Source organism: Branchiostoma belcheri, unplaced genomic scaffold (assembly GCF_001625305.1).
Source record: "Branchiostoma belcheri isolate BF01 breed outbred unplaced genomic scaffold, Haploidv18h27 scaffold4, whole genome shotgun sequence".
Taxonomy (NCBI): domain Eukaryota; kingdom Metazoa; phylum Chordata; class Leptocardii; order Amphioxiformes; family Branchiostomatidae; genus Branchiostoma; species Branchiostoma belcheri.
In genome coordinates, this window is record NW_017804020.1 from 124,465 (window position 1) to 141,541 (window position 17,077).

Consider the following 17,077-nt stretch of genomic DNA (forward strand, 5'->3'; position numbering starts at 1 on the left):
AATTCGATCCCCTCACCTTTAGTTTTGATTCAGTGGGAACATCACGTATAAAAGGAATGAAATACATCACTGCATCAAGGTAAAAGACAAAACAATAAATCAGAGCCTTGTCTCCTCTCTTCATACTTATCTACCATCCATGTTCCGGCATGGCAACAGACATATTTGCCCATTTTCGGCATATAGACCACCTTCAAAATCAGGCGAAATGTTATCCATGAAAATTACTTGCTGTGGCCTTATCTAAAGACTCCGTATTCTATCTTTACGTGTGAGATCTGTGACAAACCCTGCAGGAGCAGAGCAGGTACAGGTCTAGTCACTCACCGACGAGACCACAAACAGTGAACTGAGGGTCCGTCAGGATGAAAAGCGCTAGGATGGTAATGATGACTCTATATCACTGTGAAATCAATACAGGACATGTCGTCGACGGACTCATCACTGCTAGACGCACTGTTCTCCTGTCTAGGCGCAGGTTCTATCTGTGCTTGCACGGTGTACTTTCTCCCTTTCCGATGTACCGACGGCAATCTACTGTCCGTAGAAGAAGAGGCCCCACCCTGCGACAGTCTGGCCAGGTTGTCCACGTGGAGTGTGGAAAAGGACGACCTCGCCCTGTGGTACCGGCACGTACCGCGGATTCTACCGCTGTCTTCTGACCAGCAGCCACGTGAACCATGGGCACCGATATAAACATTGCCCTGGTACAGTGGAAAACGACAAAGGTAAGTGTAACTAACCAGTCATGGCACTGTTTTGCTATGGCACATGTACACATTCAATAATCACACATATCGCAAGGAATGCATCTTTTGTTTGGACTAGACGTCAGCAAATTTAACCGCGCTTTATAGATGGGTATTCGTAAAAAAATCATGAATTCAACTTCCTCATTCAAAACAAAACAAAACTAGAAACATTTGAAAAACAAATGCATAATATTTACCTTCACAAGGTATAACAAAAAACTACTGCCCTGTTTATTCTTAATCAAACTCATAATACTAGTATATGGTAATTACTAGCAAATGTCGACCATCCCCTCCAACAGTGACCTACCACTTGCTACTTAGTATAGCCCAACACCACAGGGTGTCTGCTACAGCACCAGTTACCAGCCGTCTGCTCCAGGTCATTGACCTTATGTGTTTGGAACGGAAGAAGAAGAAGAAGAAACTGAGCAAAAGCACTAACGTGAGTGTATTGTACACAGAAGATTTGTCCCTTCTGTTTGCGTATCCTGTTCTGTCGTTGCTGGTCCAGGTATGGGTTGTTTTTCCCCAGGCCCACTCTTCTGTACAGCCAAGGACAACACGTCTGGGTCAGGAACGACCGGAATCTGTACAAACAAACAAACAAACAAATTTAGTACAAGTAAAACAATCAATAGGGAAATAGATGATTGTACTGATTGACTGAATGCCCGTTTTTAAAGGTGGTAAAGCAACGAGAAGTGGCAGTTCTTCCAAAAAAAACTTTAAAGACCACTATAGACCGATACAACTTAAAATTTTATACGTCTACAGGGAACACTTGATCACACATTAAAATGAACATCTACCAATGCAGATGAACTTCCAAGATAATGCCATACTTCTTGTGAGCGACAGCGTATATGAGGGGGTTGAAGACACAGGAGGACTTAGCGAACATGGTGGGATATGTGGCCGCCCATAGCGGGATCTCGTTCACTAGTGTAGACCAGAAGGACGAGACGGTGTAGGGAGTCCAGGCCACCATAAACAGTATCACCATCAGGAAACACATCTGAGAGAGAAAAAAAGGTTCCGATGGTATTATTTCATTCATTTATTATTTCTAACAGGCTCATACAATGTGAGTTCTGTGATTAGTATGTAGATTATGTTCCTTTCATTTGTATATATTGTAAATATTGTAATTTGAGTTTAGAAAATCATAAATTAAACTAGATTATGTTAATTACGACCTTATTTTCATAATCAATGAGACAACCCCCCCCCCAAAAAAAAACATGTACATAAACTCATGAGGTATGAGATCTCCGAATTCTTGTTTTTGGGGGTGTTTCAGGTCTTTTTTTTTATCGGGCTTCTTTTTGTATTGGTATCTTTTTTTCGTTTGTGTTGAGCTTGCACATAGAGGGTGTGTTGGGCTGGCACAAAAAACGCCCAAAATAAATCAAAGCTCAGACATTAAGAAAAGTGTTGCATACATTGTAACCGTTACACAATTCTTCTGTCAGTCAGTTTATTGTACATAACTAACAATGTATAATACAGGCAAATATATCATAATATTTACCAACACGTAACTTCGCTCCTAGAAACAATCTTTTTTAGAATTATTTTACCAATTTTTATTAATGTTATTATTCTTTTATAATCAGTATTCATCAGTTATTTTTATTATCATTCATTATTTTCATTATCGTTATAAATTATTCATTATAATTATTATTAATTTTACATTAATTATTATGATTTTATAAATTTATTATGAATCTTTATTCAGAAATTACTGTTTAAAATTATAAGATTGTTTATTGATTAGAAACGCGGTAAGTGAGATGATGGTCTAACCATAGTGGCCCTAGTTTCCGACTGCATCCTGCTGCTGGTGACGAAGTCCCTCCTGCCGCTGGCGGTCGGAACGGCGTGTTGTCCCCGCAGGTTCAGCTTCCGCATCCGCTTGGCGATCTTGTAGTAGAAGAACACCAGGAGGAGCAGGTGGACAAGATAACAGAAGAGACAGCTCCCGATGACGTACACCATCTCGGAGGTGTCCTCCACCGTCCACTTGATACTACAAGACGTACCTGAAAGCAAGATAGTTCATCTGAATTAAACTGTTTTCCAACTCAAAGAATTTGAATCCCGGGAATTTTCGAACTCTTCATTAACCATCTATCTGGCCAGAGTGTGGTACTCGTAGATAGTTTCCGGACATGTGACGTCTGCACTGGGTCGAAGTTCGTCGGAAAATCTGTAACGTACGACACGTTACAGATTAAACTGTTTTTCAACTCAAACAAAGAATTTAAAATTTTAAATCCCCGGCCTTTGGCCTTCATCAACCATCTATCTGGCCAGAATGCGGTAGATACGGGATTTTCCGCACTCGACTGCTCTTACCGAAGAGTTCATACGTGTAGCTGCTCCACCCTACCAGTGGCGGCACCGTCCACAGCAGGCTGTACAGCCACACCCCGATCAGCGAGTAGGCCGTCACACGGTGGGTCAACTTGTAGGCTGGGCAACGAGAAAAGTTTTTTTTTTTATTAATTCAACTAAAATACTGTATTGAACAGTGCTAGTGCATGATGCCTTATAATCTATTTCACTATGAGACGCAATATCCAATACAGTAAAACAGCTAATATTATAGTTAGTTTTTATGCCCAAATGGTGAATGCCAGCTAGCTTCTTAGAGTACTAGTTGCTAAGGAAACAGGTTGCCTGGCAACAGTTGCTATGTACAGGACTTTGCTATGTACATTGGCACACACTTGAAGCTGTTCCTAATACTGTATAGAACATGTTTGCCAAGTTTCATGCTTTTTTACATTACTAGTCTGTTATATTAGTTACCATTTGTTATTCTGCTATTCTTTATGCTCGATATTACTTGAATTTAAATCATAGTTAATTTATTCTCCACATTTACGTTCTATTTATGGATCCGTGGCTAATGTCTGTATTAGTTCTTGTACTTTGTCTTTTTTTCTGTTTGTGTTATGTATCTTTTGTCAAATGCAATAAACAAAGATTTTCAAAAACGTCTCATGCTTTCATAATGCTCATAATCTGACCATGTTCTCTTCATTGAAGTCCGCACGACACACGCTCTTTTATCTGTTTCCAACTGACTTGCCTTTTTGATCACCCATGAACCTTCCTGATCCATGCTTATGAAACCTGCTCCATGCCTTTGATGAACAATGCTTGCTTTGAAACATATCAGTCGATGTTTGTCCATTTCATGTGAAAAGCTAGCCTGGTATCCAGCCTTGTTAGCTTTAGTCCGCTACCCAAGATCCGCTCCCCGCCGGATCTTGGGTAGCGGACTAAAGCTAACAAGGCTGGATACCAGGCTAGTGAAAAGCCACGACTCATTTTCGATCGGAATAATTGATGGAAAACATGTTTTTACATACGAATGCAACAATTAGATGTTGCGATTTATCCCATAAATTTAAGAAAAAGTTAAAATTTTACTTTATAATGAAGCTATAAGCAAGGAATCTATCCCTCAATAAGCAGGAAATGGTGTCTCTGAGGTTTGTTAGTTTACTTGTTTTCCTGGAAAATACCAGACCCCCTATGGTGTCTCTGATGTTTGTGAGCTTACTTGTTTTCCTGGAAAATTCTGGTGAGAATCCTGCATCTTTGCCTCTCTTTAATGACGTGGATAAAGCGTCTTACATATCGCTTATCAAAGTATCCCACTGTACTATTTCCTGCCTTGAGGATACCCCGCGTTTCCTTCCGATAATCCGCTTCAAATCGCTTGTAGAGCAAAAAAATGGAAGTATCAAATAGTTCAAAGAAGGGCGGTGATCCGAGTCATGAAAACACGACACCCAGTTAAGTTTCAAAGGCAACAAAATGGCAGAAACATTTCAGTAGTTTCGCTAGATAAATGGCAGTCATCGCGGCTTCAAGGGGCACTTAGGTCGGAAGGAGTGTGTTGTTTTTCCAATAAGGCCACACCGACTCAATCTTATGGATGACATCCTCTGAAGACCCCCCAAATTAGTGCGCGCGGGCTAATATTGTCCTTTATATGACAGTGATAGACGCATACTCTTCGGACATGTTCTAAGTAAATTTCCCCACTTCGGATTCTTAACAAGTAAAGAAAAAATTATATTCCTGTTAACCTTTGATAAACCAAATCTAACTACTCATACAGCATCGTACATTTATACAATTACTAAGAAGCGAGAAGAAGTTGAAAAGACTAAAATGCATTAGACATTTATATATACATGTACATGTAATAGTTATATGCATATTTATATGAATATGTATTCGAATATGTATAATGTGACCTGTGCTTAGCCCAGTGGGGCAAAAATGTACAATAAATGTCTTCATTCATTCATTCAATAAAAAAAATTCCTAAAGATGCTACTAAACTGTTGGCATTGTGAATTTGTGACAGTACATATATGACGTATACGACAAGCCGGCACATGCTGGCTTTGTCGGCACTGTACGTATGCAACTCGCCTTCGGTTGCCTGGGTGCCGTCCTCCATAGTTACCATCGGCTCCCTATTGTCACTAACCTACCATGGACTACCCAGGCCTAGAGCCAGGCCAGAGCCTCGGAGGACGTGATTTTTTTAGAACAGGCGAAAATCAATGCGCGCGCTGATGTCATCCATAAAATTAAGTCGGTGTGGCCTAATCTCTCATTAGATACATGATGATCAGAAATGACCAGAACGAACGGACACGATCGAACCATGTACTACTAGCCCTCGTCCTTAGATTTATTAAGACTTTAAATTATGTAAACTGTATCTTTGTTAATTATCTGACCCTTGCCTCTTCCCTCGTGACATCAATAGTTTTTTTAATAATAGCAATAATCAGCCGAATATTTGCAGGATTCCACATACAAATGAACCATATCAAGAGAACATAGGTTCAGATTGAAATCATCGACAAAACTGAACACGAATAATAAATATCTCAATAAAGTATCAAAGTAAATATGGATATCTCAATAAACTATCAAAGTATCAAAGATACAGGTGTACAATTCTTGAACTGAGATATTAAGTCATAGATAATAAGCAGAGATTTTACAAAATAAACACAAATGCGTGAGATAAATAAGATATAACAAGAGACCACAAATTGGTACAGTAGCAACGAAAGGTAATAAATGTTAATCAATACGTTATGAATACAAATTTCTTCTCTTTGCCCAGACTTGATGAATGAATACCCATGTATATTTTCGGCATCAATGCTGGAAAATGAGGACGCCAAGGCAGCCAATTTGTTGAAAAGGCTATCAAAGACCACAAAACGATCAAAAAGAGTCACTGATTGAGGAATATTCTACTACATGTAACTGATAATTCAACGTGACTGATGAACCTCTTCAACGACAAAACGATTTGTTTCTCATCTCCCAGGGTCCCACTTAACATTTACCTTCGACTTCAGTGAAGACAGACATGTCTGTTCTAATGGATACATGGGCAGCAGTTTCTTACATAACAGCCAATAATTGTTGTGTACATGTGGGTACTATAACAAATTATGACATGTGGCAGATTCTGTGAGCGATGCAAGTAATCTACCGCCGGCAGTAAAGCTCTTGTGTATTTATGTATCCTGTAGATGTAATAAGTTGACGACTTTGATTTGAATGCCCTGTCCTTATCTTACTAGTATGTAGATTGTTGTCCTTAGCTCCAGTGTTAGTGTTGAAATAGTCTTGTAACTAGTTGGGCAACCCTGGCTGTCTTTTGTACAGCTGAACCAATACAAAAACCGGACGTTCTGCTGCAGTACCAAGGTCATCCACCAGGAAGCCCATATTTGACCTTGACCTTTGTCTTCCTAAGACTTACCAGCATACCAAATATCATCACAATCCATAAAGGCGTTATGAAGTTATGCTGCGTGACTACAAATGTGCGGAAACACATACACACACAGACACGCCAAAAACAATACCTCCATTTTTCATGGAGGTAATAAACATTTACCATACTGTGGGCGGCAGAGAGAGATGTATCTGAATCCGGCTATGACGACCAGGGTGTTGAGACTGCTCATGGACAGGGTGTAACACATGAAGCCGTACAGCTGGCACACCGCGTCCCCGAACAACCAGTACCCAGCGTACCCAGACGCCGTGCAGAACGGATACCCAAATATTGAGATACCTGTAAGAATGTATTTAAAAGTCAAAATTAAGCAAAATAATTTAAAGGCTCAGAAGACCCTGTCATATATAGACGAATGTGGCCTGCCGAATACCGCAGAAGTCCTCCCAACCATGGTTAGGAGTAGGTCGTCAGCAAGGTTGGTTGTGTTAATGGGCCGTATGTATTAATGGGCCTAAATTCTCCTCCTAGCTCTGATTGGCGGATGTGTTTCCGCTAATGAGATATAGGAGGTTACCACGTAATCTTATTTTTCAAATAACTTTGTTAGCATCAACGTTTTCAATGTCTTGGGGTGGTGGGACTACGGCGCACAGATATGTCAATTTTATGTATTTAAATGTTAATTGTACTTTTTTGTTGTGTGGCGCTGTTAATATAAGTTATAAACTTGAGTGCAGCGTCACACTGTCCTTGTTATGTTTTTATGTTTTGATGAATAAAAAAAAGGTTGGTTGTGGTTGGCTGGTGTTCGGCGAGGTTGGCTACTGTTCGACTGTGTGCTAGCCGAATCACAATGTTTTAAAACGTTTAAAACATTCGGGAGGTTGGACAACGCTTGTAATTGGTTGGCTGCTGGTTGGGAATAGGTTAGCAGTGTTCGGGGCGAGTTCTCGGTCACATTTGACTCAAAATTGATCATTCATACAGAAACTTAGCCAGTCAATATCTGATCGACTATTACCAAACTTCAGCCAACCTTGGTTGAGTGGCATAACCACTACTCAACTACCAAATATCATAATTAAGATTCGTCGACAACTTTTCGAGTTAAGACGTTGACATACATACAGACCCACGCCACACTCACAGGCCAAACCGAAAACATACCCTTCTCACGAAGGCAATGAAAGGAAAATGAAAACATATAACATATATGCAAACTCTAAGCAGGTATTCCAAGTCAGACCGGTAGGACGGAAGATTGCTTAGTCAAATCGTTTGGTTTCTGTAATGAATAACTGAACAGACTTTAAAAGTTTGGTGTTGTTTGAATCTGATAGAAATTTGAAAACTTTGTCCAAGACGCCCTCACGGGAAATGGCTAATGGCCTTGTACATAATAAGAGCTTTCAGAGAGGCAAGGACATTATACTGTATAATGTCCTTGAGCGAGGCAATTTACTGCAGGTGTTCACACCTCTTGCTAACAAGAAAGATTGATGTCTGGCAAGCATAACGAGCTTACGTCCGATGTTTGTCGTCTACAGTTTTTATGCACAGTAGCATGTTCTGGACATGCGCACGGTACAGCAAAAAACTTATTAAACAAGCAGTAAACAAGGACAGGGGCGTCACTACCTAAAACCTGTATATGACTGTCTCTTGTCACGTGATTATCACATCAAATCACGTGACAAGAGAACTCCAAGACGAGATCTTAATCGGGTTGAAGAAGAGACAGAGTACGTCTCGAAAGCTCGCCAGCGTAGCTGAATTTCTGTTGTGTGTTTAAGTATAAATAAGTTGTCAAAAGCAAAAAACTTCTTGAGTGTCTTGTACATTCATCAGCTTCCCATTCCCATGACGCATTGCGCCTCGGGGTGTGTGTAAAATCTCCCAGGTTGCACAGTGCAGGAAGGCGCAATGCGTAATGGGAATTGGAAACTGGTGAATGTACAAGACACTCAAGGAGTTTCTTTTTTCTAACGACTATTCAATAGTCGCCACTACATCTTTCTAGAAGGTCCTGAAGAGATTCCTGATAAATATTCACTGATAACTTTACAAAACCAAAAATGTTATCGGCTTCATGTAATTGCATTATAAATTCAACCCAACTTCTTTATCGTTCATATCAGCACTAAGAATGTTCAGGAGAAAAAAAGATTATCAACTGTGAATAAACACTACCAGGGCTGGGGCCCTCTCTTCCCTTCCAGTCACACGCGCACTTCCAAATGGCTTTCTTAGCATTATTAGCCTCTGGAGCACGCTGTCTTTTAGCTTCTCAAAGTACGTACGCTTTCAAATGCCACTTCACTGAGCATGAATACATCTGAAGTACTTATTTTCTAAGTGCCAAGCCGGGGAGCTCTATATTCTCATTTGTAACATACTGACCTCCGTAACTGACTATCTGTAGTTCTATGAGTCGGGATTCGGGGGAGGCTTACTTTTTTTTGTTATTGTAAGAGTAGTTTTAGAGCTGTTTGTACTACCATTTCGTTTGTTCACCTGCACTTAGCCCGATAGGGCATGAATGTACAATAAAGGTTATTATTATTATTATTGTATATTGCAGTACCGACTGATGGATTCTAGCCAATTCAATACTTAGTCACCTGTAGCCTCTTACAAGACGTACCTGAGGGGGGCACTTAGTAGTACTGGTCTCATTATCTGGGCAAATATGATATTCTGGTCGGATTTTTGTACTACATGGCGATCATTTCAGCATAGTATAGCATCCTAAGGGACAGAGTTGTGTTTCTCACGTATATTTCTACCTTGTAAAAATGTTTTACGATTATGGTTTTGGGATACTATTGTTTAGCTACTTTTCTTGGGATCCCTATGATATTCTGTTTGACTATGAATACTTATCTATTTAATTAACATTCATAACTTTTCGTGTCTAGTTAGTTCCACAATGTATATGTGGCGGTGAGAATAGAAGTTGTGCGTCCAACTTCATACTGTTTATTTATTCCACCATTACTTAGTCTTTATCCCTGTAAAATCATTTGTATTGATGTTTTTGCTGAAAAAAATAGATAAATAAAAACTTAAGCAAAATGACGATGCTGTGCACAACATGTACACGGTTATGCGTTAGAAATATTGGCCTCTACCAGGCTTCGGAAGGCGGCTGGAAAGAGTAAAAATTGACCAAATAGGGAGATAACAAACAGGCCAGGGGAGTTGGTCCGCTAGAGAGTACAGTTTGCGGCATGTCATCTCTCTATTGGGTCAATCTCTACTCTTTCCAGCCGCCTCCCGAAGCCTGGTAGAGGTTAACCTTTACGATTTCACTTCATGACCGGACGCAAGACTCCCTCTGGGACCTGTCAGGAAGAATGGAACGCTGCTATTCAACCACTGAGGAGGCAATCACCATTGTGCACGGCTTGTATGGGGTTAGGTTAACGCTGACGCACACAAATTGACTTAATGAGCTATGCGCCCTGGAGGCCAACTTTTGGCAGAGTTCTTGTTCAAAGTCGTGCTCTATAACGTTAATGAGTTATGCACCCTGAAGACCGACTTTACCACCTTTGGGCAGAGTTCTTTTTCAAAATCGTGCCCTTACATAAGGTCCATGAGGACTCCAATTATTATACTAGTATTCAATATGCAATGGAAACTTGGCACAACAGGCTGAAAAAGCCACGAAGCAATTAGCGTGTTTTTACGGGCCTTGCTTTGCAAAAAATTCCTACCCGCAAAACGTTTGTCGCACGCGAAATTCAGTCCACGGAATCCAATCATTAGACTTGACACAACAAGCTGAAAAGGCCACGAATGAATAGCATATCTTACGGGGCTTGCTTTGACCTTCATTGGTAGAGAACAAAACAAAATTCATACCCGCAAAACTTTCGTCAATCATACCCGAAAAAAATTCATTAAAAGTCATTTTAAGAATCAAATACAAAAAAAAATAAAAATAAAAATAGAAATTATAAAAAAAATAAAAAATTAGAAATAAAAAATCATTAAAAAATCATTTTAATAAAATATCATTAAAAAATCATTTTAATGATTTTTAATGATTTTTTATTTCTAAAAAGATCTTTTAAAAAAGATCTTTTTAAAAACTCTCGTCCAACTTTCATCGCACGCGAAAAGTAATACCTGTGCTTTGTTCAGTACTGTACTGTGCTCAAACGATCTCTGCCTTTGTTAAAATTCTAGCAATAGCTACTGATGTCATGTCTGGCACCTTCCTGTCTAGGTCTAGGAAACGTAGCCATTAGACAGGTCTTGGATGTCAACTTCGTTCTAGAGTGTCTAAAGCTTTTTCTACGAAAAACATGTGCGACGAGGTCCCTGTGCGTGTTATTAATAGAAAAGAGACAGACCCTGACAAGGGATTCTTCGGCAGAACACTACAATGCCGCTCAACTAGAAACCACAATCAATCGTTGACAATACACATCTTGATTGGGCTTGCCCAGATGTGTTGGGAGTTTCTAGGGGGCACAAACACAGTGGTGAACTAGAAGGGTAACATTCGCAAAGAAAATGCATAATGTTAACCTTCACTTGGTCTGGCCCGCCAACAAACTACTGCACTGTTTATTCTCAAAGTCAAATACAGTCATGTGTATGGAACGTGACCAGCTATACAATGTAACCCAACACCACAGGGTGTCTGCTACAGCACCAATTACCATGGTGACAGACGTCTGGCCCAGGTTATTGTATTACTAGTAACTTAGCCCCCGCTCTAACCGGTTACAGGCGGTCCCTTGCCCCCGAGAAGTAACAATTGGTCGTCTGTAACTAGTTAGCCCCCGTTCTAACCGGTTACAGGCGGCCACTAGCCCGCTGAATCTGATTGGAGATTACATAACGATGAATAAAACATGACCATGCTCACCGAGGTCGCTGATCGCTAGGTTGAGGATGAGAATGTTGTGCGGTTTGGAGCGGAACTTTTTCTGACGGGCGTAGACGACGATGACAGAGCCATTCCCCAGCGTAGCGATACAACCTATCATAGAAAGCATTGGAGAAAAGAAATAGTTAATTGCTTATTCACCGACAATGTTTAAGTGGAGAATGTTTTAAGTCAATTCTTTTCTGTGACTTGAATGCATTGTTTTCAGGGGCACAATAGAAATCGTTAGTTGTTTCTGTTTTTCACAGCGAATTCATAGTCTCCACCAGACTACTTTTGCAGGCTGAATACATCATAGAAATCGGTCTAAAAAGGGATGATTGGCCAGAGAAGGTAGCCGGCCACGCAGGTCGATTGAACCCGCGATGGCCAGCTACCTTGTCCTGGCCAATTATCCCTTTTTAGACCGATTTCTATGATGTATTCAGTCTGCAAAAGGAGTCTGAACCTCAGATGTCAGACGTTTCCGGTAGCATCAACAACCTTTCTAAATTATAAATGACGGCAGTATCGTTAAGCTTGATTGATATCTTCTTTGGTTTGACCTACATACGACGGGGACAAAGATAGTCATAGAACAGAAGTGCATCTCTGTCGAGATAACACTCACTGTCTAGACGTCTACTGCATAATCAATACAAATCGCAACAATTACAACAATCAAATAATACAAATGATACACATATTTGTCGCAAGGGTCTGTGCGGCTGCCATTCGGCGCCACAAGGTGACCTCAATACGACTTTCCCCAACCGAAGTTAGGTACCCATTCACACCTGGGTGGAGTGAGGAAAGTCGTGTAAAGTGCCTTTCCCAAGGGCACAACGTCGGGGCGCATGTTCAGACATGTCCCGGGTACGACCCGGAATCGAACCCGGGTCTCCCGGTTCATAGTCGATTGCTCTATCCACTACACCACCCGACGCCACTGATTATGTGATACCCTGCATCAATTCAGCCGTTAAAGGCTGCGACTGCACGGGTACTGTTTGGATAATAAAAAAATAAATAAAAAAAAAACATTTATATATACAACTTAAGGATATCTCTTCAATCATCGATAATGCCAAGGTGCTTGGCGAGCGCGTCTCATAGTGTAGTTAGGCCACACCGCCTTAATTTTATGGATGACATTGGCTCCTTGTTTGATTGATGTGTTCGGATATCAGTGGTAATAATTCCCAATGTGAAGCACTTCAGCATGAATGTCTAGTTTTAACGTTACTGTCCTGGAACCGTGCGTGACTGAAGTGTGTTAGGATTACCATGATGTCTTATCAATATTTTTGAACTTAAATAAAATGAAATAAAGTAAAGTAAAGTAAAGTAAAGTAAAGTAAAGTAAAGTAAAGTAAAGTAAAGTAAAGTAAAGTAATGTACATGTAATGTACATGTAATGTAATGTAAAGTAAGATGAGATGAGATGAGATGAGATGAGATGAGATGAGATGAGATGAGATGAGATGAGATGAGATAAGATAAGACAATATAAGATAAGATAAAGGCTTAGAAGTATCCTAAAGAACGAACCAGTGCGCGGCAACATGTATGTTGGTGAAGTATACGTGTCAAGTATCTCTTTGCTTCTCAAGTAATCTTGCAGTCCAATTACGAGCTAACTTTACTCTGAAAACTAATGAGCTCCCCTAATGAGGGCTACAGTACGGGGCCTTCTTTTTCTTTGAAGACGTGTAACAAGAAAACATGCGAACAACAAATCAAAGGCATTCGGTCAATACTTATTTCTCGAAATTGCTTTTTGCTGTCTAATGGTTTTTCTTTGAACTTCGCTGTGTGAGTTTTCGTCACTCTCCAATCATACCGTTTTTTTCCTGGCATTTAATATGACCTAATACGGTTTGATCAAGCTACACTTGTTGCAATTAGTCCCTGTGGACTATGATGTAGTGTAGGTGTACATCCGTGAACACAACGTATCTGTCCCATGTGAAAGGAGATAGGAACGGGCAATTTTTACCTATGAAAAATGGAGGTATTGTTTTTGGTCGGGTCGTGTGTGTGTGTGTGTGTGTGTGTGTGTGTGTGTGTTTCCTCACATTTGAAGTCAGCATAACTTTAATATGCCTTTATGGTTTGTGATGATATTTGGCATATTTGATATGTTGGTAGGTCTTAGGAAGCCAAAGGTCAAGGTCAAATATGGGCCTCCTGGTGGCTGACCTTGGTACTGCTGCAGAACTTTTGCAAGGTTTTTGCAAGGCAGTGAAAACAGATGTGCGGGGTGGAGGCAGCGCGCCTGCCCGGTTTGATTAATGAGGTTCTCCCTCTGGAATAGGCTATATGACCAGATGTTGACCATATCTATTGTAGCCTGACCTATTTCAGGCCAAAGGTGCTACTGTGTGTTTGAAAACAAAAACCTGTGTTATTTTGTTCTGTACTGTAGTGTACTGTGTAAAAACATTTAGAAAAACTCATATATTTCATGGAGGTATGAGATCTCCGAATTCTTGTTTATATATGTAAGGTTTGTAACTGTGATAGCGCAGAAAATGAAAGACATTTTGTACTTGATTGTAAATTGTATGATGCCGAACGCGACATACTATTTAGAACAATCCACTTAGACAAACTGTGGAACAAGAAACAAAGAAAGAGATATTCAGAACAAAGAAAGAGATATTCAGTCATCTCATGTCTACCAGTGATGGCCACACAACAGAAAGACTACGTGAATTCATCTCCAGTTGCTTTGAAAAAAAGAGAGAAGAAATCTTCAAGACCTAGATTAGATAGAATGTATTCTCTAGTAATTCCTAAGACTTTTATGTTATTCTTTTATCCTACTATCCTATGTATTATGTTACTCAGTATGATGTACATGTAACATCACACTCAGTATGATGTACATGTATGCCCCGTGGGCATTAACATGCAAAGACAGATCCATGTATCATCGTAACACAAAGCAATGGCGTTCTTTAATGTTTCTGTGACATCAGCGAAACCTCATCAAGTGTAGTTAATTGGGACGACCCATATTCCTCCATACGTAAGAGTGTAACTTCTCACTATATAAAAACACCCCCGCATAAGCCAATGTTAGACACCCAGGTATATATTATATTTATACACTATACAAAATACACCAAACAACTGGATAAAATCTTTTAAAGAGTCTGTGTCTTTGCAAAAACCGCAAAATTCGCATAACCGCGGGAATTTTTCTCCATGAAATTCGGAACTTTTTCCGACGCCAGAATGAATGTGACATGCCTATGTAGTCATATGTGACAAATAGATAGATAGTATCTCATTACCTGGATTAGTTATGACTTATGAGTCTAGTTATAACCAATCTTCATCGAAGAATGTTAGGAACTGTTAGAACAAGTCTGTAAATGTCTAAGAAATCTAATTTAAAAAAAAACATTAATTCTGCATGTCTTGAGCAATGACGCACTGGATCGGAAAGTTTTGCCTCATTTCTAGTCCCAGATTTATTTATTTATTTATTTTTTATTTGTTTAATATTAAGACAGCTGGGTAGCTCGGTTCAATTTTACCAAATTGATTTTCTATGGGGCCCAGCACATTAAAGACCCGAAAGCAATTTCCAGGCAGTAAAACTACATTGGCAATACAAAAATATCCATGAGAAATGGTATTTAGCGGAAGCGCTTGTTTCCGGAGGAGTGAAGGTAGTATAACCTGTCCTTGGTGCTGAATACGTTCTAATTCTGCCACAACAAGAGATCCTAGTCAAGTCTCTGGTCATTTTTTATGTTGAGAACCGACCCCCATGGTTACCAGAAGAGACTGTAATTAACTTCATTGTGTACAGAGAAAGGAATGACGACAAGGATCTCTTGTTGTGGCAGAATTAGAACGTATTCAGCACCAAGGACAGGCTATACTACATTCACTCCTCCGTTGTGGCAGATCTCTTGTGGCAGAATTAGAACGTATTCAGCACCAAGGACAGACTATACTACATTCACTCCTCCGGATACAGGCGCCTCCGCTAAATACCATTTGTCGTGGATATTTTTGTATTGCCGTCCTAAAATTATATTGGTTTCCTTTAACATTTAGCCTAGGTCCTCCGTAGTTATCGTTGGCTAGCCTTTTCGCCCCCTATCCGTGGTAGGAAGGCGAAAAGGGAGAACCAGCTAGCGGTACACGAAGGATGGCATCCAGGCTAACAGTCCCGTTTCCGTTTTTTTTCAATTCGACATGGATAATACAGGACATGGTGGTGAGGTACTCTAGCTATAGCTAATTTTAACCTCACCACCACACATACAGGTATACAGCTACAAAATACATGTCAAAAACAACAGGGAACAGCAAATGCGTGGAAATGGCAACACGGTGATTATGGTAATGAATAATAATGAATGGTAAGGAAGAACATCTTTTGTTGGCGTTAATCTAATACAAACCGTTTAGTATCAATAACGTAAGTTTGGGTGATTGTCAAAATGTTACAGTTTGTTTATATAAGAATTGTTCGGACATGTTATGTACATCAATGATAGAGCCTACCAAGTTTGGTAGATTGCTGCGTAGGGTGCCTCTTTGCTGATTATATACTGGGCAGTGTAACAGAAAATGTATAACGCTCCCGTTTCCGTTTGATATAGTGACTGAACATTGCGCTGGCAGGTGGTGTGTTATTCGTCAGAAAACCCCTAGCTTTACACTAATCCCCAAACAGATCTTTCGGGGGCCGCAAAGACAGTATCAAATTGGCCAGGCAGTATCCATTGGCCACCCGGGTGGTCTATTTGATACTGTCTTTGCTCCCACCGTAAGATCTACTTGGAAATTAGACTTTTATGTAGTGACCATCTTTCTTAGTACAGCTTATTCTTGCACTACGCCTAATCCACATTTTTTGTTTAATGTCAAAGTTTGTCATGCATACTTGTCATATTATCGTATTTACATATTTAATGATAATAATAACGTCTATTGCAAGTACATGCCCGAGAGCTAATTGCTAGGTACAAACAACATGTACGAAAAATGAAAATACAATGATATAAGAGACTACGTCTAACATTGTACTACATTCTACAACATACATGGTTCTAGTTTTGTTGGGTTTTTCTTCTTCTTTTGAGGCAGTGGGAGACGAATTTACCCACTTCGTCTATGATATGTGGGTTCGTTGATTTTAGTAGTAAAATTGTTTTCCCGTGGTAGGAAATAGTAAGAAAAGTAAGAGAGCATTTTGGACACGATTGTAAATAATTGGTTTCTGATATCGTCATAAAATGAAGAATGATGAAATGATTTTCGCCAGTGCATTTAAGGAGCAATATTTAACAATCCTCTCCGACACAGGTAGTTTTGGAATTTTGATTTCCTTATTCTAAACCAACACCAAAGGAAGAACTAATTATCGAACATCAGGTTCAACATATTGAAGATCGTTGGAAGGCAAGGTGGGGTCGTGTGGCGCAACGGCAGCGTGCTCGACTCGGAACCAAGAGATCCCGGGTTCGAGTCCTGACATGACACCGATCTGGTGCCCATATGAAAGGCACTTTACACGACCTTCCCCACTAAACTTAATTGAAAATAAGTACTGTCTGTCCTGTGTCCTTCGTGTATTGCACTGTTGCTATTTCAATAAATCACTATCAA

The 17,077-nt window shown here is 40.0% G+C and overlaps 1 protein-coding gene across 1 annotated transcript; it reads right to left on the bottom strand.

Moving 5' to 3' along the window:
* Window positions 1–395: 395 nt before the first annotated feature.
* LOC109476870 (rhodopsin, G0-coupled-like) lies at window positions 396–11,561 on the bottom strand. Its single transcript, XM_019777886.1, has 7 exons — window positions 11,441–11,561; window positions 6,715–6,894; window positions 3,117–3,233; window positions 2,565–2,800; window positions 1,598–1,770; window positions 1,198–1,342; window positions 396–704 (listed from the first exon to the last, which is right to left on the bottom strand). Exons 1-7 carry the CDS (start codon window positions 11,559–11,561, stop codon window positions 396–398), a joined length of 1,281 nt encoding a protein of 426 aa, XP_019633445.1.
* Between the last annotated feature and the right edge of the window lie 5,516 nt (window positions 11,562–17,077).